Source organism: Hyaena hyaena, unplaced genomic scaffold (genome assembly GCF_003009895.1).
Source record: "Hyaena hyaena isolate Hyena2069 unplaced genomic scaffold, ASM300989v1 scaffold_725, whole genome shotgun sequence".
Lineage (NCBI taxonomy): Eukaryota > Metazoa > Chordata > Mammalia > Carnivora > Hyaenidae > Hyaena > Hyaena hyaena.
Window position 1 is genome coordinate 389,780 of NW_024081355.1, and position 26,182 is coordinate 415,961.

The following is a 26,182-nucleotide window of genomic DNA, read 5'->3' on the forward strand; positions in this document are numbered from 1 at the left end:
TCTTCATCTGCACATCATGAAAGCAATCCTTCAAGACACCAGGCAGGTGGCTGCTGCCCTTGTTCTTCTGTTTTTCTCTCTCTGGGAAAATTTGCTGGGAGGAAGACATCTGAAATCCATTCCTACTATGATTCTTCTTAAGAGTGCTATTAGCACTTAAGCACTAAGATACTTTAACCATAGTAATGAAACACTAGTAGTAGAAATTCTGACCTTATCTGGCACTGGAGGGAGGAAATTAGGAAAGGAGCCTGCAGGGGCCTCCAATCCAGAGTACGTTCACCGTATTACAACACCCAGCTTACCCTCCTCAATGACGAACCTTTAGTATATGTGCTGCCAAAGCGAGCACAGTGACGAACCTTCAAAGGGGAGAGGAAGAGAAAATGAGAGCAGACACATGAGGTTGATATTGTACTCGCTGTAAAATAAGTCCCTTGGCTTGTGCAGTCTGGGTGTAATATAAACTGTTAAATGTTAATAGCTGTGTTTATAAAGCCATGAGATGTACTGCTTCTTTTCGAAGAGGAAAAAATGGATCTCAGAGGCTTTTTCCATTTAGACTCCTCTGGCACCTCTGGGCTGAGCATCTTGCTCTTGGACAGATGCCAGGTACCCCCTGAGTCTCAACTCTGCTGTCCTAAGATGTCTTCTATGATCTCCTTGCAAGCCTCTTGAAAAGAGCTTTCCTGTCCTGATGGGCAACACTGACCGGGAATTAAGATAATACGTCTGTTTGTGTTTCTCAGCCTTTGTTTCTTCCTCTAGGAAATAGCACCCCGGAGGGTTGGTCAAGTGCTAGGTGGTCCCTTGACCCTTTGTTTGGAGCAAGAAGCATTTCTCCTTATCCAAAAAGATGTGATCCTGATCAGACAGGCCAGCGAGAAGACCCCACTATCACAGAAATTTCCTGGACCTCAGTTTCTATGTCTGTAAAATAGGAACACCCAGACCCATTTCACAGAGTCATCTTTGAGGCCTTCTCTTGTCTAAAACCTCAGCCTCTTGAGGCCCAGGCCACGTGTCCTGTTCCACATCATTTTGCCCTGCATTTTGCTTCCCGGAGCCTGTGGTTCTTAGAGTTGATAATAAGTGAATTCCCATTTAATTTTATTCCAGTTGTTTCCTCTATATTAATCTGAGTTGATTTGACCTCAGTTAATTGGACCACCTCAGTTAATTGGTAGATTGTGAGCTCCATGGGGAAAGTTCTGGAATCATCTCTTGACATCCCAGCTTTTAAGGTGCTATGAATTCAACACAATAATGAAAACAGTAAAGATAGTAATGACAACAGTATCAATGATTACCATTTAGTGACAAACTATTCTTTCCCAGGCACTCTGTTGAACTCTTTATGGTCTCTCATTTAACAACCCAGTGAGGTAGATAATACAGGACTCAATTTACCAACAAGGAAACCAAGGCTCAGAGATTAAGTAGCTTGCTGGAGCCTAGCTGTAAATCAGCATCTGGGATTTTCACCCTTGCAGGCTGGACTCCAAAGCTGTTTGCACTGATGACTGATGATGGGTGGGGTCCGAGGGCTTCCCTCCCGCACCAAGTCTGCCGTCTTTCTTTGTGGTCACGGCATGAAAGGGACACAAAGGCAACATAGAGGCAGGGCCAAATTTTATTAAGACAAACTACACATATTATTTCCTATTTCATTCCTGAAAGTCCCATCATCAAGGACTAATCTCATAGGATTTCTAATCCAATAACACTCATTTTACAAAACAAACCCATTGTAGAGATGGAAGGAAAGTCTTTTTGGTTTGGTTTGGAGAGTCTGAATGCCAATGCCAGACAATAGATAAAAAGGTGTCCTCTCTAGGGACCTACAATGGTCAGTCTTTCTTCCCTAAATGGCACCCTGGTCAGTCCCCTCCAACTCTCTACCCTCATCCCTCTCTCTACCACCAATAGCCCACAGGCAAAGGGGCCTGGAGATGGTTGAGTGGGGCAGAGGCTGATCCTACCTCTGAACTTTCACCCTTCTGTGCCCTGAACTCTCATCTGCCTAGGCCAATGAGGCCAATAAACAGTGAGGTTCAGTCCCTCTGCTAGGCATTTGGAGGGGAGGACAGGAAGATACAGGTTCCTCTAAGGTTTCCTTTCCTTATTTCAGACTCTCCTCCCCCTCCCCTGCCCTTTTGGAGTGTGTGCGCGCGCGCGCGCGCACGCGCGCGCACACACACACACACGTGCATTTTAAGGAGTAATCCTCTCCCTACAAGTTTCAGTTTCCAATTCTGTGCATCCTTTACCTTCACCCAAAATGGCGACCACCCATTATGGATAGACTGAACAGAGAAACCAGGCCAGTCCCTAGGAAGGCAGGGCTTTTTCACAGTCTGCAGTCCCCACTGCTTTCTGGCAGTCTCTTTAGGAGCACCAGGGAGACACAGGAATCTCTGTGCTCTTAAACGAGGCCCCTGCCAAGAGAGCTGGAGATTCCCCTGTGGCTTCTATGCCCCTGCTAAGCCCTCCAGGGAGAGAGAGATCTGGGGGCTCCATAGCTGTCATCACACCTCCTCTTGGCACTCTAGGCTGGCAGTCAGCAAGGGAAATAAATAGGAGGGAAAAATAGTTTTCCAGTATGTTCTTCTCTCTTTTTTTAAATTTTTATCTTCACAGCAGAATTATTTTTCCCCAAGGGGAATCTGAGAAGCACAATGCCCTCTTTGTTTTAATAAGACCTAGGGAAATTCCACTGGCCTTCGTGGCTGGTGATCTGGTCAGGATCTGAGAGAGGACGACGGCTTCTTGGGCATTCTGGTCAATAAGGTCTTTAGGGGAGCACTGAGTGAACAGCCAAGGAAGGGCGGGATGGGATGGTTTCTATCATCCGGTTGAGCTGTAAAAGAGCCGCAGGATGACAGGTGGTGGCAGGAATTCCGGTGGAGCCTGTGTACACAGTCGCTCCCTAGGGGAGCGTGCACCCCCATCGGCTAGTTAGTTGTCACCCTGGCAGAAGTAAAGGTTGCAGCATCACCAAGGTGGGACATTTGCCATAGGTACATACCAAAGCTTTACAACTTGTAAAGTTGAGGCTGCTGGTCAAGTTCCAAGGGCCTCTTTTTAAGTAAGACTGGGTAGAGGGAGGGCAGCCAAGGGCAGCCCAAGGCCACTTCATTGTCACTCCAAGGTTTGACCCACGGAGACAACAGATTCAAGAGCACATCTAATGTAAGGTCCTTCATTCATGCTCTTTATTGGCTGGGAACGTTGGGCTCTTTCTTGCAGGAAGAAGGGTGATCAGGACAAGGAAGCCATAGAAACTTGGAGAACCCATCTGGTATGTGGTGAGCCATTCTAACCTTCTGGCTCTCCCTCCCAGGCCAGATTTGCCACAGTTCTCTTTTATTCCTCTACCCTATTGACTAAAGAATCTGAAAGTCTTCTAGGTACACTGGGTAGAGGATGGGGAAGGGGCAGTGGCATGGGTGGGAAGCCATGTCTCTGCCTGCACTTGCAGAGCCCTGGTCCTACCTTCTGGAATAAGTGAACAGTGGCATTGAGACCCAGAGCCCGAAAGGAGCAGAGCCGGAATGAGAATGAGGGATGGGGTCGGTAGGGACACATCTTCCCTCTCTGAGCCTCTTTTGCTCCCACCTGGTCCTGGTCCTCCCACGCTAGAGGGTCACACTGATAGGTCATCTGACCTGGCCTTGCTGCTGGCCTTGCTGAGACGGCGCTTGTCGCTCTGGTAGCCATGGGGGATGCGGTGACCCGGAGAGGCTCCATTGGGCACCTCAGGCTTCTGGGTGTAACGGATGTGAATGAAACCCTCCCCAGGAATCTGCTCCTGGCCTTGCACTTGCTCGGTGGCCAGGTTGTCTGTGTTCTGCTGGGAAGCCATCTTGTTGCTGAAGGGATTGAAGAATTTGCCCTCGGGGCCATTCTCCAGGCACTGATTGAAGTCAGGGGGTGGTGTGCAGTTCTGGACTATGCCGGCCATGGGGTCCGGGAGCTGACACTCAGCTGTGCCCTGCCGAGACTTGGCAAAGCGCTGTCTGATCTTCTTCCAGCCCAGGTGGTAGAGCTCAGCCAGGCTGAGGAGGAGGGACAGCGCGCCCACTGCCAGCATAAAGACGATGAAGACGTTCTTCTCTGTGGGCCGGGAGACGTAACAGTTGACGGGGTGGGGGCAGGGACTCCTGCGGCAGACGTGCAGGGTGTCCAGGAAGATCCCGTAGAGGAGGTACTGGCCCACGATGAAGGCCACCTCCATGGTAGTGCGGATCAGAATGCTGCAGACGTAGGTGTTGAGCAGAGTGCCCTGGAGGACAATCCTTCCATTCCCCTCTTCCCAGCAGGACAGCTCTGCCTTCTCGGCCACGGGGTACTGGTAAGAGCCAGCACCCCGGACCTCTTTGGCCCTCTCGGCCTCCCGCAGCTTCCGCTTCTCCTGCATGCGCACGGTGTGCATGGCGTGGCCCATGTACACCAGCGACGGCGTGGACACGAAGATGATCTGCAGCACCCAGTAGCGGATGTGGGAGATGGGGAAGGCCTGGTCGTAGCACACGTTCTCGCAGCCCGGCTGAATGGTATCGCACTGGAAGTCTGCCTGCTCGTCCCCCCAGGACGACTCGGCGGCCGCACCCAGCACCAGCATGCGGAATATGAAGAGGACGGTGAGCCAGACTTTGCCGATCACCGTGGAGTGCTTGTGTACCTCCTCCAGGAACTCTCCCAGGAAGCTCCAGTCGCCCATCCTGGCTCAGCGGGAGACAGCAGCCAAGACTTCTGCAAATGGGGCAGAAAACGAGAAAAAGAGAGGGATGCTTGCAAAGTCTGGAGGGTCCAGTCATGCTCTGGGATGCCATCAATCTGCACCAAAATGCTTTTTAAGAAAGGGTAACTCGGGAGTCAAATTCACCTAAAAAGCTCTCTCTCTCTTTTTTTTTTTTTCCCCAGACCCGCAAAAATAAAAGGAAAGAGAAGATTAAACATGGTTGTGTTAGCAAGATTCAAGTGTGATTCCCACCCTTTCATGGATCTGGAAATCAACTGAGGAGTGTGTTACAGTGTGGATTCTGTGCTGTTACCTCCAGAGAGTCTACTTCAGGAGGTCTGGGGTGGCCCCTGGAATCGGGATTTGCCCCGGGCAGCCCGGGTTATTCTGAGCCCGGCAGTCCCGGGGCCACGCCTGCAGAAACGCTGGTGAAGCAGAGCACACACTGGACTGGTCTCTGCCATCACGAGTCTGGCCATTTGCCTCACTGAGTCTGCTTCCCTGTCTGTAAAATGGGGATGGAATGTAGCTACATCAGTGTTCTGAGGGTTAAATGAGTTGAGGTATGTGATATGTTGAGGATCATAACTCAAATGTTCCGTATGTTTGAACGGGCGTCGGGTGAAAAACAATTATTTTGGCTCCAGAAGGCAGACTGGGGTGACGCGGAAGGAGCAGCTGTGGGGGTGGTAAGTCTAGCCCCTCCGAACGCGTTCTCTAGCCTTCAGAACTCTGCAGTGTGCCCAGCTGTACGGGGAGGTGGCAGACAAAAACGTGTTGGGTCACGCCAGCGAAAGGCACTGCAGTGCGTGCTCGGGTCCATGCCTACCTCCTATGCCTCAGTGCAGTCCAGCCGTATAGCTCGGCTCACCCTTCGGCGTTCAGAAGGTACCCATGCCCAGACCTGCTCATCCTCATATCCAGAATAAATGCCCCAAACCATGACGCCCCAAACAAAACCTTCTCTCATCAGGCCCTTGCCTGCTTCCTCAGCCTCATTTCCTGTCTCTCCCCATGAGTTCCTTCGGTTCCACGTCCTAGAAGATTCCCAGATGCCCTCTTCCCAGCCACCTCCTACATGCCCCCTTACCCCTAGCCGAATCCTATTAAGCCTGTAAAACTTAACCCAGTCAGGGCTCCCTCCAACCTCTCTGATCCTTCAAGCTGAGCCTCTTCAGCTCCTGTGGCAGCTCTGGGGACTCTGTTCCCTGCCAGCACTTGCCATCTTGCTTTGTGGTCCTCTGCATTCTTCCAGTAGGGGCTCCTTGATAACAGAAATTGCCTTTTCCTCTGTATCATCATCACCTGGCCCAGAGCCTGGCCCGGAGTGGGTGCTTAGTAAATCTTCGTTGAGTGAATGAGGGAGGGGTGGCAAGATCTGGTGCTCCCTACTCAGGGTCAAACCAATTCCCTAATCCTTGCCTGTGTCCCTTTAGCAGGGTGAAAAGGCCAGATTTCACTTCTCAGTCTCCACTGCAGTTAGATCTGGTCAGCCAGGTATGGGGAGAGTCTAATGTAGAGAGAATGCTCTAGAAACTGTTTTTCCATTCACCAGTAAATGGAGGTCTCGCCCACCCCCCACTACTTCCTGTGTGTACACAGGGCTGTGTGAGTCACAATGTCTGAAGTTGTCCAGAAATTCTCAGAAATGCCAACTGATATCCCAAAGCGCCCAGATCAGCTCTTGAATCTCCTACCTCCAGAATTTTTACTTGATGAGTAATAAATGTCCTTATGGCTTAAGCCTCTAAAGAATCCTAATCAACAGAGTGACAAAAAATGATAATGAAAAAGAAAAAAAAGGAGAGAACTGAACATAAATATTCCCTTTTTAGAATGATAGAACCTCAGAATCTAGTGGGATCTTAGAGATTGTCAAGATCAGACCTTGACCTTCACAGCTTTAGTGCCAATGTGCCAATGTGCCCCTAGTTCCTATCTGAACATTCTTTATGTGTACGAGGAAGGACAGGGTAGGATGCCGTATTTCATGATGTAGTCTCCGTTGACTCCTGAGTTGGAGTCTCCTTGACAGAGATCAGCCTCCTGGCCCTGTATTCTCCCAGGCCTCTGCTCCCCAACCCCGAGAGTCCACACATGAGTGGAAAGGGCTTTATCTCTGTTCCCCTCCATATCAAAGACCCACCCAGCTCTTGAGACCTTTCCTCTGACTTGTGATCAGACATCTGTCCTCCCTCCCTTAGCCTCCAAATGTGGAAAATTGTGGAGCGTTTGCTCAGAAGGAAAATGGCTGATTAGATAAGAGTCTGAATGATCTGTCATCTCTTCTAGGCACGTGCATGGTGTTCAACACCTTCAGAGTCATCCACACATGTGCAGGGACCAGGATGTGCTGAGTGTCTGAGAGAGAGGAGGGAGACGTGGGGAAGGAGAGAAGGGGAGAGAGGAGCATAAAGAGGGAAAGGACAAGAGGGAGCTGGGAATGGAAAAGGAGAGACCATGTAGTGGTTAAGACAGTTTGGGAGTTAGCTAAGTGGTCAGTTCAAACGCCTGAATATCACTGAGCTTAAAGAAGCTACTGGATCTGTATCTCAATTTCCCATCGGCAAAATGAGGATACTGTTATTTATCTCATAGAGTGTTTTGAGGTGAAGTATAAAAAGCACTTAGCACAGTACTTCCCATATAACAACTAAAGAATAAAAGGCAGACTTTACTAGCAAGGGAAGCGGTAGGAAAGGACAAGAATGGAGGAAAAAGAGAGAGAAAGAAAGTAGAGATTTGCATTACAAAGAAGAGAGAAACAGATGGGAGAGCAGAGGGGAGAAAGTGAAAGGGAAACAGAAATGGAAATAAAAATGACACAAAAAGAAAAATAGAAACAAACGTCATCTTCCAAAATTTGGGGTAAGTTTTCCAACTGCCCTCAGTCCCTGAAGGCTTTTCTCTTGATCTTTTGTGTCGCTCATTCCTTGCATGTCCCTCTAGAAGATCTAAAAATAGTTCCAGGCAAAGAATGTGAAGCTTTGGTCTGGTCTGCCAAGAGGCTCGACTGCAGACCCCCTCACTTGTGGTGCAAGGGATCCCACCTGGAAGAAAGCGCAGACACAAAGTGAAGCATCGTGGAATAGGAGAGAGACAGTTACATCAGTTAGGCTGCCTCATGGGGCAGGAACGAGACCCCATGTGCCCTGGAGGCACCAAATAGGTGAAGGACTTCTCATCTGTGACTTCCTGGGTGACCTAGGCGAGGGCAGAGAAACTTAAAATTGCCATCAGGTAACAGCTGCTCAGTTTATAATATGAAAGTCAGTTTCCCAGCCACACTGACTGGGTCCCTTTGGGTCCCCCACAGCCTCAGCCAAAGAAATATGTAGATTAGATACTCATTGAGCTTACTGGGTGTATAGCATGTAAAGTGCTTTGTAGATTATTATCTGTTTCTTGGCAGGAAATGTGTTAGGAGGGGCAAAGGAAGCTGGCCATGCCATGAATAATTTCTATCAAACACAAAGGTAATAATATACTTCACTGCTCACTGGCTTCCAACTGCTTATAAAGTTCAGACTCTTTAACTTGAACTTGAGATCCTCTACAGCACAGCTACACCCTATCTTTTTTCCCATTCCACTCACATACCCAATACTTATGCTGTACAACTCCCCACACACAAGTGGGGAGTATACGTGGCCCACACCTTCTTACATCTCTTTGAGCTCCTCCTTTCTTCTCTACCTACAAAGTCCTTCCCTTTCATTCATCCACTTAATAAGAGTGGTTACCAGGTATCATACAAGGCACTTAAGACATAGCAGTTCAAAAGACAAACAAGGATTCCCTGCTTTTACTGAACTTAACTGCCTTTATAGGGGAAGGATCAAATACGTAATTTCAATAAAGCATGATGTGTGTTAACATTAAGGAAGTATAGTGCGCTATGGGAATACATGGGGGGAGTTGACCCTGGCTTAGGGAGTTGAGGAGACCCTCGTTAGGTCAGAGCCCTCCAAGGAACCCTGGATGATTGAAATCTAAGGTCTTTGCAACTGATAAACTGAAATCCCCAAGGCAAAAGAGATTGTCCCTAGATCCCAGATGAGAACATCCCAACTCTGTAGTCTTCACTCCAGAACCTTCAACATCCTCTTTCTGCATCATATCCTGGGACAAAGCAAACATTTGGAAGAGTCACCAGGGAACTTGCTTGGTAATAGTGACATGGTGCTTAGATAAGAAGGAGAGGGCCAAAGGAAGGCTTTTGTGTATAGTGAGCAGGAATCATTTTATTCCCCGAGGTTGTGTATTACATGGCTCCAGATACAATTCAGGTACCTACATTTCCAGTCCAGCGTTGGCATCATTGCATTCCTACACAGCCAGTGTTTTCAAAGAAAACCAACTGAGAGCAATCTGGCCCCACAGATCTCATAGCCAGGACCTTTTCCTCTGACCCCACAGATCTAGGTCGAAATGGAGAAGTCTTTCCTCAAATTGATCTCAGCCCTCTTTGATGTCTCCTGAACTTCAAAGACTCTAAATTACTATTCAGCCTATACATAGGGGCATACGTACCCTAATGTTCATAGCAGCACTCTCAACAATAGCCTAAGTGTCCATCAACGGACGAATGGATCAAGAAGATGTGGTTTATCTATACAGTGGAATACTACATGGCAATGAGAAAGAATGAAATCTGGCCATGTGTAGCAACATGGATGGAACTTGAGGGTGTAATGCTGAGAGAAATAAGTCAGGCAGAGAAGGACAGCTACCATATGTTTGCACATATAGGAGGATTAGGAGGAACTTAACGGAGGACCATGGGGGAGAAGAAGGGGGAAAATAGTGGGGGAGAGGGAAGGAGGCAAACCGTGAGAGATTCTTGAATGCTGAGAACAAACTGAGGGCAGATGGGGTGTGGGGGAGAGGGGAAGGGGGATGATGGGCATGGAGGAGGGCACTTGTGGGGATGAGCAACGGGTGTTATATGGAAACCAACTTGACAATAAACTATTAAAAAATAAATTACTGTTCAGCCTATAGGGTACATTCTTACTTATATACTGCCTTATACTGATTTTCCAAAAATTTCCTTCTATCAGCCAACCCACAAGTACTTTTTTGAGTCCCAGCTATGTGCCTACCACTGTTGTGGGTACTGAAAATAAAATCTAAGAGACACCAAACCAGGCACTTATTAGGCACTCAATGATGTCTGTTGAACTAATAACATCAGGCAAGATTTAATAGCTTTTCCCTTCAGATGGGTAACAGACTTCTCAAAGCCAAAAGCCCTGTCTTCTACTTTGTGTTCTTATTGCATTAGGTTCTCACTCTAGGTAAATAATAGATGCTTTCTTGTTTGTTTTTTTGTTTGTTTTTCGTGTTTGGTTTGGTTTTGTTGTTTTTTGAGAGGGGGAGGAGCAGAGAGAGGGGTACAGAAGATCCAAAGCTGGCTCTACACTGATAGCAGGAGCCCAGTGTGAGTCTTGAACACACAAACCACGAGATCATGACCTGAGCTGAAGTCAGACACTTAATCAACTGAGCCACTCAGGCACCCCCATAATCAATGCTTTCTTAATGATTGAAAAAAGAAATGTTTGATCTAGAAGTAAGATTACAGAGTGATCCTAAGGAGGCTCAAATCTTCCTTCCTAAGTCCAGCAAGAAAAGATAAAATCTTACGCAGGTCAAGATGTGCTTCTTCTACCTTCTCATGTTGACTCCAAGAGGGCAGGACCATATTTGGTTTTTGTTCACAACTGAATACCTTCAGAACATATAGACACTCAATTTTATAGGGGAATCCTCATAGCCACTTTGTGGGATGATGGCTATGGCCTCTGTTTTGCAGAGAAGAAGACATCCACAGAAGGCAAGAGACTTGCTCAAAGAAATGAAGACGACTGGAGATAGAACCTAGACCAATAGAGCTTCTGGTCAAGTCTGGTGCACACCAGAACATTTCCCTCCATCTTCCTTCCAAGGGTAGAGCTTATCAATTCTTATGTCTCCCCCTTCAGAACTTCAAAATCTTCTTCTCACCCTGGTGCAGTGAGTTATTTGAGACATGACTACCATTTAGTGATAAGTCCTGGGGGCCAGCTTTTAGGCAAACGAGCAAATATTTATGATGCTCCCTTGATGTGACCAGCACTGGGTGGGGTGCTGAGGGGATTATGGGAAAGTAATTCAGTTCACCCTCACAAACATTTACTGAATGTCTCTTATGTGCTAATAGTTAGGGACCCAAAGATAAGTAAGACTCTATGTTGCGGGAACTCACTGGTGATGGATACAAACACAACCAAACATGCAAATACACTGGGCTTCCCAGAAGAGGGAACCCTTGAGTAGGAGTTAGGTGGAGGTGACATTTGTAGAGGTGAGGAGTTGGGAGGAAGGGAGGGTACAGGAGAGGTGGAGGCATTCCAGACAAAGGCCACCACATGAACAAATCTACCAAGTGAAAACCAGTGTGGTTTTAGAGGACAAGAAGTAGAGCAGGGAGGCAGAGTCTGAAGAATAGGTCGGGGCAGATAATGGAGGGCTTTGGAGACCATGCCCAGGAGTTTGGAGTAGTCCTCAACCCCTATGATAGACCTGTTTTTCACACATGGCTTGCTCCTGTGGGTAGACCCTAATGGAACACAGCCCTCAAATGAGGTGGGGACATAAGGCATGGCACAATCAATAATCACCCTGCTGTCCTTTAGTAGTGGCTATAGCATAAACTAGGTAGGCTTCAGGTAGCAGATGCCACCCAGCACCCTGCTGAAACAGCACCCTCTCTTCTGCTCCAGAAAGCATATTTCAAGAGAGAATTGCAAGAAGCCACCATGGGGATCCCTTGAAAATTCTCTTCCTTCTGTTGATTCTAATTCTGTCCTGTGGAGCCACACGTCACAGCCTTCTCATTTCTGTGCCGCCATCCCCAACCCAAGTCAGAAGCTGGGCTTCAGACTGAACTGTAAATCCACTGGGGTTTCAAACACATAATGAGAATTATTTGCTCTACTGGCTGTGTGTTATCTTTCCAACTCAACCCTGAGGTCCTTGAAGACAAGGCCCATATCTGTTCATCCTTGTGTCGCCCCCCTCCAATCCCCCTACACACTCTTCCCTCTTAGTGCTTAACACTGTGTCTTGTACCTGGTAGGTTAATTCGTGTACTTTTAAAAATCAACAACAGTGAATGAATTACAGCATTCAGCTCACTCAAAACACCTAATGCCAGAAGAGGGACTCCCTGGGAGGGTGACCGTGGGGCACCTCCATAATGACTGTGGTGACCAGAACACCAGGGAGACAGCAGCCACTGAGCCTTCCTTCTGTCGGTGACGGAGCCCTCTGCTTAGCTGAGAGCAGGGCTGGATGTGTCTAGAGCAGAGACATATCTGCTCACCACGGACTATTTCTTCTCCACTTTCTCCCCACAGATCACTGGGGAGGTCACCCAAGTCTGTCAAAATTAGATTATAAGACCACTCCTCAGAGTCTGAGTCTAATTCTGGACAAGACACATGTTCGGGGCATTATCTGACAGATCTGTGGTTCTCAATAAAGGTTGTTATTCGTGGTAATAATAATAGCACTCTGGCCCATGCTGTAATTCCACTCACCAAACAGTGGAATGTGGCACAGAGGAGGCTTCCCAATTAAGAGAATTCTATTGTAAAAGGACCCAAAGGGCCTCACTTAAAGGATCCTTGGACATACTACCACATCAGTGCAGCTCAGTTCGGAAAGTGTTTCTTGAACTCCTGTACTATGCCGACATCAAAGGTGGCTTTATAAAGGAAAGCACCAAGCGTAACCGTCATCTCAAGACTCTTAAGTACCTTATTCATTAATGCATGTCTTTGTGTTTCCCCCTCCCCGCCCCCAATAGTTTCTCACTAAAATGCAGAGATACAGGGAGGATCGCATTAGATCTTCAGCTGCTTCAGCAATCTTTATTACCCTCGGGGAGTCTCTGCTCCATTTTCTGGTTTACCAAAAGTGACACAAGAAGAACTTTTCAATCTAGGTGATGATGATAATAACAACATTAAGTGTTGAGACCCTTCTGTGTGCCAGATATTTTGCAAGTTTCTTGATATATATTTTCTCATTTGATTGTCCCAACAACTTGAGCAAGTAGGGATTATCCCCATCCCCTTCATCTGGGCTTGGGGAGGTTGATTGAGCAAGGTCGCTAAACACCAAACCCAGCTCTCGCCTTGTCTCACAGCAGCACCCCTGCCTGTCTTAACAATCGTGCTGGATTCTATCTAAATCACCTCAAGTTCCTTCAAAGATCCTTCCCAGTCAGAGGCTGTCCACTTTCACGTAAGGTGAGTGCTGCAAGGAAGTTTTCAAAGTGACTGTTAGAATTGGGACTTGAGTTCTAAGTGCTTAGGGATAATTCTCCCAGTTAGAATTTCCACTCTTTTCCTGACTTAGGTTTGGGGGAGCCTCTTCAACCTCCAGGGAACCAACCATGTAGGTAATACAGCTACAGCTATTGAGCTGGGCAGTATGGGCAACTCTCTCAGAAGTCCAATGGGGGCTTACACCCCTGAAGTTTGATCACTAAAGAGGAGGGAGAGAGACAGAGATGAGAGAGAAGAAGGAGACAGATGGAGGAGATGAAGTGTCACTTTAATTTTCCTTCGACTCCAGCCAATGGCAGATAATTTCCATCTCATTGTTTTAATCTAACAAGGACAGAATGGGTCACTCAGAAACACTCTAGTGGCAGACAGTTGTTTCAAAGCCAAGGAGGTGGAAGGGAGCAGGGAAAGTGGGGAAGGAGAATTATGCTGGGATACGTAGTTTTTTTCTTAAGTTGTTAGAAGAAATGTTTACAGGAGGTGGATGGGAGGTCATGGAAAATGGAGGTATTCAATTACACTGAAATATTGGAGGTCCTGATTAATTACCCCCAAAAGGTTGATTAAAACCTATGCAGGTATTAATAAAAATTAAATTTATGGGATGCTTACAGTTCTTTAAATTTCTACCATCATGTCATAGATTCATATAGTATAGTAGAGTGGAAAGGAATCTAGACATCCATCAAAACCAATCCCTTATTTTATACAGCTGAAGACTAGCTTCCAGGAAAGTTAAGAATAGTGATAACAGGTACCATGGAGTTGAGTGTTTTCCATGTGTGAAGCATTTTACAGCTATATTTTTAGACCTTCTCTTAACTCTGGTAGGAAAGTAGTTATGATCCCATCTTACAGCTGAGAAAACTGAGGCTCTGAAGTCACACGACTTGTACAAAGTCACGCCAGTAGCATATGCTGCATAAGAGACTTGCAGCCGGTCTGCCTGACTCAGAGTCTACCCTCCCTCTGTGTCTGTCAAAGGGAAAGCAAATCAAAGAGGCCCTATCACTGACAGCTGGTGACAGACCTGTGACCAGAACTCTCTCTAGTCTCGTAACTCCTCGAGCAGGGCTTTTCCCACTTTCCCAGAAGAGGCTCGGGGTTTTTCCTATTAGCCTCTGGCTTCCTGGCTGGCCAGCCCTTGCATATGCTGTTCCTAGAATGAAAGATTCCATCGAAGCCCTCGGCCCACAGTGGTCAGGATTCCCAGACTCCTCAGCCTCTGCCACCATTTGGCCGGAATTCACATATAGAAAGTTATTTCCTTTTTTAGCCACTAAGTGCTCTTGGCTGCAGCCGTGTCTACTGCTGGGTTTTCGACCGGCCAAACAGCAGACTCTGGTGCTCCATTGATGTCAAATCATAACAAGAACGGCGGAAACAAAAATAGGTTGTGGGCCTCATGTTCCCTGCGAAAGAGTGGGCTTCGAACCCAGCCTCCGCTCTCTAGCTGTGTGCCCTTAGGTGAGCCACTCAGCCTCTCGGTTTCCTCCTCATCTGAAAGAAGAGACTGTTTCCTCTTGGGGATTAAATGACACGAGGATGTGTGGAGGCACCCAGAACAGTACCTGGCACACAGTAGACCCTCAGGAAGGTTAGATCCTTGTCTTCTTTTCTGATATTTCCAGTAAGAACTCCTCTCAGGCATGACCCAACTAGCCAACCTGACCTGGACTTTGGCAGTGCAGCAGGCTGGTTAGAGCAATTCACAAGGACCCTCATGTGTACCAGGTGGGAAAGGGGATCGTCAGAGTTGAGGAAAACACGGGCAATGGGAAGGATGTTCATTTCACTGTAAATTAATTATTTCATGGGCGTGCAGACCGTTGGAGGCGAGCATGGAGAAGAAGGGAGGTACAGGGCCCCCTCAGATCAGGTCCCTCTTGTTCTTGAAATTGGTCCAGCCTGCTCCAGACTTTTCTCTTAAGTCAAGCCTTTGGGTCTGGAGATGGACTCCATATGAGTTCATGTTACAAAATGTGTGTTTCATGTAATTCCTGCCTTCTGAGAAGCTTTTGAATCTGATCACCAATCAATCCAAAGGCACATCCACAGGGTGGGTTTGAAGCTGGCCCCATTCTACTTGGAAGAGAAATAGGTGATTGTCTATTCTGTGACTTGAGGGGAAGGGCCATCCCAACTCCTAACCAAATCTACCCTCCTCTGAGGTTCTGAACCATGGAGATGCCAGGTCAGATTAAGACCCTGGAAGTTACCTCTGAACAAGAGACTTGACAGAGAGCCTCTTTCCAGTCACAGCTGTTTCTCTGTGACTCAAGATGAGAAGTCCTCTCCCTGAGCCTCGGGTTTCTCGTGTATAAAGCCGTGAGCTGGACGGTTGCTAAGGCCCTTCTAGCTCTGAGTTAGAACATCCAAGGAGTTTGTGACTTGACCAACTGCGATAGTGTGGCAGATTAGTGGCAGAGCCAAAAGGCAAAGCTAGACTTTCTGACCCCCAGCTTAGAGGTCAGCAGAAATAGTTCCAGAAAAAAATCTGTGGTCATAAAAACCAAGCAGTACTTCCTCAGAATTCCGTATTGATGTGAGCCTTCCCTGTGGAAAGGCTTTTACATTAAATGAGATGTAGTTCAAAGAAACGGGCTGAGGACCATGTGACCTGGATTCTACCCTATTGTTCTGTTGTTCATTGAACACAGATTTCCCCCACTGTCCAAAAAAGTAGAGGGTTCCTTATGAAACCATTTGTAAGCCAAAATGGTGTAAAGCAAAGAAGCAATGACCATTCCATAAATCCTCTTTTGGGGGGCACCTGGGGGGCTGGTTAAGCAACCAACTCTTGATTTGGGCTCAGGTCATGGTCTGATGGGTTCGTGGGTTTGAGCTCCGCATCAGGCTCTGTGCTGACAGTGCTAAGTCTGAGTCTGCTTGGGATTCATTTTCTCTCTCTCTCTGTCTCTCTCTCTCTCTCTCTCTCCCTCCCTCCCTCCCCCACTTGCTCTCCCTCACACACAAAATAAATAAATAAACTTAAAAAAATAAATCCTCTTTTGGATTTCCATCAGTGAAAACAGATACTATAATGTAGGTCTTCTGTAAAAGTGAAGTGGCATAAAGCAAACTTTTTATAGCAGGGGAAATCTGTACATTATTTAATCTTCATAAAACCTAAAAAGGAAGGCATTTATTAACCTCTTGGGCAGACGAAGAAACTGAGGCTCAGAGACATTAAATAATCTGCCCTAGGTCACACAGCCAAAATTCTAACCCAAATGTGACTCCAAAAGCGACTCTGAGTTAGATAAACTCTATGATCTCTCTGTGCTATGTCAATACCTCTGATTCTGAGACCCCCTGACTCCCTTTCCTTATGAAGGTGAGTGGATTGTTGAAAGTGAATTTTGTTTTTGCCCATGATTTGCTAATGTCCAGAAACGAGTGAATCCCAAGGTGGCATCAAGCTGTCATTCTCCAAGAATCAGCAGCTCTGGACTATAGACAAGGAGTCAGTGTCTTTCCTAGGAGGCCCGAAACTTTCCTGGAAGAGTGGGCATCTCTTCCCCTTGGTCGGCTTAACCCTTGAGCCCACGTTGGGGCCAGTTGGCACAGAGAGCTGCTAGAATCCCAGGTTGGGGTGGCCCTCCCTGAGACAGGGGGCTGAGCCTGAGCCTTGGGTCTCCCTGGCCCTAAGGACTGCAAGTCTCCTGACGGATCCAGGCAGACAACACCCGGCCCGGCATTCATTGGCTGCAGGGGGATCAGCCAGCCTCCAAGAGGCCAGCCTGCACTGTGGCAGCCCCGCTGGTGGCCAGAGCCCAGAACCTTCCATGGCACACCACCCTGCCCGCAGCCGCCGGCAGAGAAGACGAGGGGCAGGGGGGCACCACGGCCAGAAAACAGGACTCCAGAGGCGCTTCAACGGAAGAAGCAGGGAGGCCTGGAGAGAAGCGGAGGCTCGGAAAACTCAGCCGAAGACAGTTAGAAGGCGCCTACGTCTGAGTGAGCAGGTGGGACATTCTCCCAAGCAAAATGGCCTGACTCACTGCGTCCCCCTCGTAGGTCCCTTGCCTTTCCTAGGCTTCCTTTTCCTCTCAGTCGAAGAAGGTAATAGGAAATCCAAGAGACCTTCCAGTCCTAATGGCCCAGGACTTTGGGCCAATGGAAGGAGAAGGGACAGGAGTGAGGCAGCTGAGAGACACGAACGGTAACCAGTTTCGGGGGCTCAGCGAGAACTTGCGTGGGGTTCAAAGGCAGTGGCAAAGCAGGGCAGTGTGACTGTGTGACTCCCATGGCTCTACGACCTTCGTGGATGAGGGTGAGAGGTGGGCGGAGGGCACCAGTGTGGAAGCCGGGAACATGCCTCCTGGTGTTCTCTGTTCCGTGCTGCTTGGCAGCAGCTGAGTGAGGAAAAGACGAGGAGGAAGAGCCAGGGGAGCAGGCTCCAAACAGCCCTGCGGCCCTGCGGAACCTGCCGGAAGGTGGGAAGTGCAGAGCTGTCCCTAGAGAGCAGTGAATCAGGCTCTTGGGCTGGGCTGGGACTCTGGGGACATTGGGCGGAAAAGATGAGGGCCGCCGATAATGCAAGTCAGGCTGGGCCGCCTACAAACACGAGTTCGTGTCCCCGGTGGTGAGCCCACGCCAGCTGGAGAACGGAGGGCTGCACCTCCACCGCCGGCTGTTGTCTCCTCCCCAGTTTTGCTGGATGTCTCCTGGGTCTCCTGACTCCCTGTCCTTTTCTCCTCGCTCTGCCGTGCCTTTTCTCCGGCCAGCCGGACCCCGTGTGCCAGAGCCTTGTGAGACGCTGAGGAGTAAAGACCCGGAGCCCCTCCATTATGATGGGATACTAGGAGGGAGGAATCAAGTTAAAGCCGAGCCAGGGCACAGGAAAGCTGTAAAACCCTCATGCAAGGCTTCCCTTTGTCAAGATTCTTAGGTGTGTTTGAGCAGAAGGAATCATAACCTTGTACCATGTTTCTGCTGAATGGAACCAGAGGCACCCTTCTACTTTGGACCCCTTCATTTTCTAGCTGAGGAAACTGAGGCCCAAAAGGGGGAAGTGTCTGGCCCAAGGACACATAGCCACTCGGGCACCAGAACCCGGGTATCTCGACCCCCAAATCGGGGATCTTTGACGGCGTGCTCAGAAGAGAGGTCAAGGGGCCCTGCACCCAGGAGGAAAGGGGACCTTCGCTGGGCACCTCTTCCTGCCTCCACTCTGGGTGCTCACCAGCCGCTCCTCCGACAGTGACAGTGAATGGCAGGCCAGAGGGCTCCCAGCACACAGTGGGGACATGATACCCACAGGAAACTAAGCAGGGAATATTTTTAAACCACCCGACATGCCTTAGGCGGGGGAAATCAAAACACTCCCCCTAGATGCTGCTGGGGAAAGCGGTTCAAAGAAGATTCCAAGCCTCGAGGAAGCCTCGTAAAAACAGTGATGGTTTTGGTTTTTAAAGGGCCAACTCCATCTTCACCCAAGTTCTTGGAGATGGACCGCTGCGCGGCTTGGAAGGTGTCCCTGGAGCCCCAAGTCCGCCAGAGGTAGAGCCACGGCAAGGGCACTCCCCTCCCACTTCTAGAGCTCCTTATAAATCAAGCGAGCGACTTCTCTGCTGCTTCACAGCCCTCCGCTCAATCTATCCTGAGCTCAGCGGTGCAGGGAATAGCAAGGGGTCTGGGATAAGCCCCCAGGGACAGAGAAGGAGCCTTGTTGCTCCGCAGCCTGGAACTTCAGGTCTTCGTCTCTGGAAAGCAAGTCCATCCTTACCTTCTCCTCGTCCTCCTCTCTGGGATCTCCTGGGATCTCCGCGGGCTCCCCGGTCCCGGGCTCCTGGCCGCCTCCGCTGCCGCCCACTGGTCAGGCTCAGTCTGTCAGTTGCTCTCCCTACCACTTTTGACTCCGTGTCGGTCGCCCTCCCTCCTCCCACTTCTTCCTACTCTTTCGGTCCCCACCCCCTTCCCCTGGGGTCCCTCCCTCCGGCTTAGAGTGTGTGCTCACTTCAAAAGTTTTCTTCCCTCTACCCCCCTGCAGTCTGTCCTCACCGCCCTCTCCTCCAGACAGACGGAGACGGACCCTCCTCCTCCCCTGCTGACCTCCGCTGTCACTGTCACTGTCGCTGTCGCTGTCGCCACAGTCCTGGCGTCCCCTCCCCCTCCCTACTCGCTGGGCGGGTGACATACCGCCTTCCCCAGCCTCCTGGAGCTCCTCAGCCAAGGCTCCCCTGGGGCACCAGGGGACACTGCCACTGCCCAAGAGATCCCTCTTTTCCATCCCTTTCCCACCCCCAGAGGAAAGGAGCGCTCCTTCACAGAACAGGTCTTTTGGGCACCTCCACTCTGTCCTTCCTCCTCAGGGAGCTGAGCAGCAGCTAGCATAGGAAATGTGGTCTCACAACTCAACCACAGGCACCCAGAATAGACACCAGGAGTAACTGAAAAGCTCCAAAGGACAGGGAGAAGGCACCCCTGCTGACCAGGGTCCTCCTCCTCCCTCCCTCTTCTCTAACAAGACAAGAGCACCTTCCATGTGCCCAACGCTGGCTACAATACGTATATATGTTCCATTTTTATTTCACGAATCGTTCCAATTCCCAGTTCTACAAAGTAGACATTCCTACATTTGAGGAAACCCAGTCGTGGTGACCCAGTGGGTTAGTGGTAGAGTCAGGGTCAGAAGTTTTAGCCAATGCCCAAGTTCACCTCCGTGCTCCTCCCACAAAGGCATACAGGTCTCTCAGCTGGACTGCAGTGGATGGAAGGAAGTTTATCCTTGTTAGATCATAGGTCCCAGGTGAGCAAATTCAGAAACTGGGAGGTTTCGCACCCCTTAATCTCCCCTCCTTCCCAACTCCTCAATTCCTCAACTTAATTTAAGTGCTTCACCATGTCATAGTGTGACAAATGTCAGTGACAGAGGTTGCTGTAAGTGGACCGAACCCAGACAAACCAATGACCAAGAGCCCACAGGTTGCAACAGTGAGAGGAAACCCCAGAGATCATCTGGAACAACCAGGGAGACTGAGGCTCAAAGAGTGGAGGCCATGTGTCAGTGTCACACACAGGAGAGTAGGTGGCAGAGGCAGGACCAGAACCCAGATCCATTGCTTGGCTCCACAGGATCCCCTCCCTCCCCCCACACACACACAGCACTGCTCACACACATGCCAACATTTTGCAAAAACTGTTTGTTTCTTTCGTGGGTGATATTCTTCACGGGTGAATAAGCTCAGGGTCGGCAAGAGGGGAAAGAACGTTGAGCCAAATTTCCCAGGGAGGTAGCAGCCTTATTGGAAACAAATTCTAGATTCTAGATTCCTCAGTCAGAGTTTCACTCTTTTTTTAAAAAAAAATTTAATGTTTTTCTATTTATTTTTGAGAGAGAGAGAGAGAGACAGCGTGAGCAGGGGAGGGTCAGAAAGAGAGGGAGACACAGAATCCAAAGACAGGCTCCAGACTCTGAGCTAGCTGTCAGCAAAGAGCCCAACCTAGGGCTCGAATCCACGAACTTGGAGATCATGACCTGAGCCAAAGTTGGACGCTTAACTAACTGAGCCACCCAGGCGCCCCATACTCTTTTTCTTATGTAGCATAAGAGAAGATGCCATGGCTGGCCTGTCCGGGTCTGAACCGTGGCTCTCCCACTCACTAGCTATGTAACACTGAGCCAGTTAACTTAACTTCTGTGCGTCTGGGTTTTATAAATTGGAGACAATAATAATGACCTCTTCGGGTTGTCTTGAGGACTAATGAGTATGTGTAAAGCACTTAGGACAATGTCTAAAGCATGCTAAGTGCTGTGGATGGGACAGCATGATCAATACAATACAATACCAGTCTCTTCCTGCCTGTACTTACCACGGCTGGGTCAAACTCCTAGCATAGAATTCAGCAAGTGAAACATAGAGAGCCCTGGTGATACCAGTTTCCTCTCCACCACAGAGATTATCCCTACACTATGGCTTTGTCCTCATACCCCAGCTAGTCTAGAAAACCTGGGGTATCCTGGAAACACTTTATTATCTCTATCCAGGAGATGGGCCAGTTAAAGAACACCTAAGTCTCAGTTGAAGGACAATCTGAGAGGGAGGAAGATTTAATGAAGTATTAATTCTTAGATCACTGGCTGCCAAAGGAGAGTCTAGCTGGGATCAGGGCTAGGCATGAAGGAGAATGCCCTTTTCCTCCGAATGCTCAGAAGGAGAGAACTCCCAAGAGGTAGGCACACCAGTGATCTGGGACAGAGCACAGGGCACAGAAGGTGAATGCTCCCACCCTGCTTGGCAGGTAGAGAAATAGGGCAGTGAAGAAACTGGATGGACTGCTAAGAAGTGACCCAGGAAGTCCGAGTCAGTGTTGGGAGAAGATTGAGGTCTCGAACTAGGATCAGCCCAACGCAGCAAAGTGGAGCAGCCCTCCAGCCAGGTACTGCGCTCATGGTAGTATCGACGACAGAGTGCATTTTGATGGCCCAAAGCTATGCTGCCTTGGCAAGGCCTTCAGAAGTCTGGTTTATTTCTTACTTGGATGTCTTCCAGGCTCAGGTAAGGACTCGGAGAAAATTAAGGAAAATATCATTCAGGCTATGGATTCTGGGTGATCGTCTAAAGGAACTAAATCTAGCTGTCACCACATATCCAAGAAGGATGCCAGGAGCAGACGCGCAATGCCCCAGAAAAGGAGGTGTCGAGCCAGGGCCCAGGGTGGGAACTGAGGGTCTGTCTGCTGGGTCGTCCCCTTCATCCTCATGTTTTGCTTAAGACAGGGTCTTACACAGAGGTGCCAATCTATGTGAAGAACTCGAAGAAGATTTAGAGAGTAATCCAAAGAACTGTCTGGCAGTACCTGTAAGGGAAAGACTGTAGACACGGGATGGCAAAAGAGGCATCATTCAACATCTACTTCATGCAGGGCTTTGGGCGATGCACTCTTCCCCTTCTACTTGGAGATGAGAAGACAGGCAGATGACCTCTGAAGACCATCTGAACCATCCATCGGTGTCTCCTAGACATGGGCCCAGCCTCTGCTGAGTAGAAGAGAAGGGCCATCTTTTGTCCACAAGAACCTGACATTCCAGTCAGCATGTAGGCGAGACAATTGGTATAAATGGCAGTACTCAATATGTATTTGTCCTCAATGTATGATGATATACTAAAGCATTAAGTTAGGTGAAGGGAAAAAAATATTTTGGAGAACAGATTCATACAGTGTGATCTGTTTGTTGTGCTTTAGTGAAGGACAAAAGGCAAGGCCCATTTATTGAAGGGCTTCTACGTCCCGGGCATTTTCACCTCACAACACCACAAGATAGACACGGTGTTATTATTTCGTTTTACAGGAAAGAAAATTCAGACTCGGAGAAGGTTAGTACATTGTGCAAGATTACTCAGTTAAGAAGTGGAGAAAAGGTCTGCCTGATGTGAAAGGTCAGGCACTTTCTCCCCGTGGCCGTGGAGGAGTTCTCATGGACCCCATTGGCCTGGTCAGAAAGCAGGGCACAGGGCCCTCCAGGCGGGAGCAAACAGGCCCGAAGAGGCCACAAAAGGAAAGGGCTCCAACCCCAGCAAGAGAGACTGCGTTTGACCATGACTAGGAAGATGGGGCAGCCCCATCTGAGGTTTCCAGGCAGAGACACACTTTTTCTACAAGTCTTTTAAAGGTAGCATTTTGAAAATTGCTTTTTTTTTTTTTCCTCTTTGGCTTCTCCTTAGAGGCAAGAGGGCAAATGAGAAGACCTTTGAATGTCCTTCTACCTCATGAATCTCTGACACCCCGAGTTTCTTTCCCAAGACACTGTGGTCCAGATGTTTAAAGAGCCTCCTCCTTCAGAACCTATAACCATAACCCATGCAAGTAAGTTCTGCCAGTATTTAATTATGAGAGCGATGAGTCCCCCATGCCCCATTGGAGGTCCTAAATAGGTAACTGGAGCCATGGTTAGTGGGCTGAGCTCACTCTTTTCTGCCAGTGGAGATGCAGACACCACAGGCATAAGCCGTCCCCTTTAAGACTTTTGCTTTCCAGATAGTGGCTAAAACGGGCAAGAACACCCTGTTCCAAGAAGCAGAAAGCAAAAGAAACACAGACTTCCTTGCCCCTGGTGCTTTGGTCTATGAATCTACTCTCAGTACATCTCAAGTTTTAATCCCAAAGAAAAGCTCAAAGTCACAGCCATACCCCCTCCTTGGGCTTAAGACAGATGGGATATTTTGGGAGCCCAAACTTAAGGACTCTTTGGAGTGGGCTTGGGCCAGTGGCCTCCACAGACATGAGAAGAAGAGAAGGAGGGGGAGGAGGAGGGGGAATCCAGTATCAGCCAAGCCTGATTCTCACCCACTAAATTCAGGGCATGAAGACAACAGCTGGATACAGCCTCACTGGAGCCCGGAGTCCCTGGTCCAGGGATTTCATTTAATGACAAAAATGAGATCTTTCTCTGGGAGATCTTGGGATGCCATTTGCCCTCTACATCCCAAAGGAAGTCCTTGAAAGCAAGAAGACTGTGAATTTCACATGATTTTAGTTATTATATCATTATAAACAATGTCTAGAGTTTACAATGCATGCCTGGAGCACACCTCTTTTTCCTGAAACAAATTCTGCATCCTTAGTCTACGTCCGCCTGTCCACCTCACAAAGACCAAAAAGGGCTTGCTCCTCCGTTATTTTGAAAGGTGTTTTCAGTCAAGTCCTAGGTATAATACTAGGTGGTCGAGTGGCAAAAGTCATAAAAATACAAGGTCAAGAAACTTTTTGACAAATACACCATTAACTCAGGTGCCCTTGGACAAATCACACCAAAAGAGAGGCATTTCCTTGCGTGTAAAATAGAGCTACAATATCCCATGCCTGTCTTGACAATTTAGAGAATAACGTTCAAAACCTAACTCAACAACAAAGTTTTCATCTCCTCCTAAGTTAGTGTTCAGCTTCAACTGTAGCTGCTAGGGTCAAATTATTATAGAAGATTAGAAGCATTTAGGAGACTAAGATTATTCCATTTTTTCAAAACGTCATCTCACATTCAGCGGCTAAAGACTCAAGGTAGAATGGATTAAGACTGAGGGCAAGTTACCTTGTGGTTAAGCATCGTTGGGTTCAGATCCATCAGCAGCTATGGAGCCCTCTTTTGGCATGTGGGGACCCATTAGGAACCCAGGAGTTGGGAGGGAGGTTATTGTAAACTGAAGACATTTGAGATTCATCAGACACAGGAAGAAGCGTTCTTGGAGTTTCCCTTATCTGACTTAAAGCAGCAGCTTCTGGGAAACGAGGCTGCCATAAATCCCCTCTCTGGGGGGAGTTGCATGGCCATGAAGAAGACAGAAAGATCACTGCACCTGCATAAACAAACATTATCACAAACTTTCTTATCTTCCATTTGTTCTAAAACTTCAGTTGTCCTTCTAAAGAAACCAATTTGTTCTTCCTATGGAAGACTTTTCTTCCTCCCCCTTTGCACTACCAAGTTTAACCTTTAACCTTTAAGTGAGCTAGCTACTTTTGTTAGTTTCCTATGCATATGAATAAACCTCATTTTCCCCTATTATCTATCTTCTGTCAGTTTAATTTGCAAGCCTGCAATAACTGAACATAAAGAGTAGAGGAAATTTTTTTCTGGCTCACCTTTGAAATGAATATAACATGGGGTGCCTGAGTTGAGCATCCAACTCTTGATTTCAGTTTGGGTCATGATCTCATGATTGAGATCATGAGATTGAGCCCCATGTTGGGCTCTGTGCCGAGCATGGAGCTTGCTTGGGATTCTCTCTCTCTCTCTCTCTCTCTCTCTCCCTCCCTCCCTCTCAAAATGAATAAATAAAAATAAATAAACATTTGAAATGAGAATCATATAGGGGGCGACTGGGTGGCTCAGTCAGTTAAGTGTTAGACTCTTGATCTCGGCTCAGGTCTTATCTCAGGGTCATGAGTTAAAATCAGAATAACATAACTATGAAACTTATGGATTGATTATGAAGATTGAATGAGATATATATCATGTTTGGCATGTAATGAGTGCTAAATAAATGTTCTCTCATATATATAATATAGACATATATGCCTACATATCCATGTAGATAGATAATAGATAGGGATGCATACATACAAGCATACATACATACAGTATATAATGAACAATGCATCTGTTCTCAAGATTAAAATTAAATTATAGAGGGGAGACTACTTTGAAAGAAATGAAAGATAAAGATTAACAATGGAAACACGGTGTTATCAATATTATAGCTGTAAGTACTTTGTCCATTGCCTCCTTTGAGCAAGGCCACTCTATGGGGCCACATAGGTTGGACACTGCACACATCCAAAGGTGCCATTCCAATATAACCTTCCCTTTGTACCTGAGAGCACACAGCTGCTTTTCCAGGTGACACTGCACCTCCCTCGCAGCGACCTCCTCCAAAGTCTGAGAAATAGCACCTCCCTGTAGACTCATTCATCCACTAGTCATTAATCCAGTGAAGGTACACTGAGGTCATACTATGTGCAAGGACAGGGCATACAAAGACACAGAGACACAAGTGTCCCCCCTTACTTTCCAAGGCTGGGAGAGAGCCCTGGGCACCAGCACGTAGGCTACAGTGTAATGAGTGCAAAAGTGGGCATATGTCCAAAACGGTACAAGGGGGTTACAGCAGCTCCCCCTTATTTAGCTTTTCACAATTTCAGTTACCCAGGGCCAACTATGGGTCTGGAAGCTATGGTCCTCCTTCGGACATATCATCAGAAGGTCAATAGTAGCCCAACCCTATGACACAAGGCCTATGTCATTCACCTCATTTCATCTCACCATGCAAGCATTTTATCATCCCACATCATCACAAGTGTGAGTATAGTACAATAAGATATTGAGAGGAAGAAAGAGAGATCACATGCACACATTTTTTGTCACTGTCTATTCTTATAACTGTTCTATCTTATTATTAGTCACTTGCCTAATTTTTAAATTAAACTTTATCATAGGCTGCCAGAGGCCGGCTCCAGTAGGCCCAGGGGTCCCTGAAGTACGGACAGTGTCGGCGAGAGAGGGAGTGAGAAAGCCCTGAGATTCTTTCTGATCACCAGGCAGGCATCTCTGTCCTGTCGGTTTTGGTGTCTTTATTTATAGGTCAAATGTTAACAT

The 26,182-nt window shown here is 48.0% G+C and overlaps 1 protein-coding gene across 1 annotated transcript; it reads right to left on the reverse strand.

Moving 5' to 3' along the window:
• Positions 1-1,615: 1,615 nt before the first annotated feature.
• On the reverse strand, positions 1,616-18,962 carry GJA5 (gap junction protein alpha 5). Its single transcript, XM_039217889.1, has 2 exons — positions 18,815-18,962; positions 1,616-4,755 (listed from the first exon to the last, which is right to left on the reverse strand). The coding sequence occupies exon 2, from the start codon at positions 4,721-4,723 to the stop codon at positions 3,647-3,649; it is 1,077 nt and encodes a 358-aa protein (XP_039073820.1). The 5' UTR covers positions 4,724-4,755; positions 18,815-18,962; the 3' UTR covers positions 1,616-3,646.
• Between the last annotated feature and the right edge of the window lie 7,220 nt (positions 18,963-26,182).

Bases quoted from the DNA above. Each gene is read 5' to 3' on its own strand.
- GJA5 (XM_039217889.1), bottom strand. From the start codon at position 4,723: ATGGGCGACTGGAGCTTCCTGGGAGAGTTCCTGGAGGAGGTACACAAG.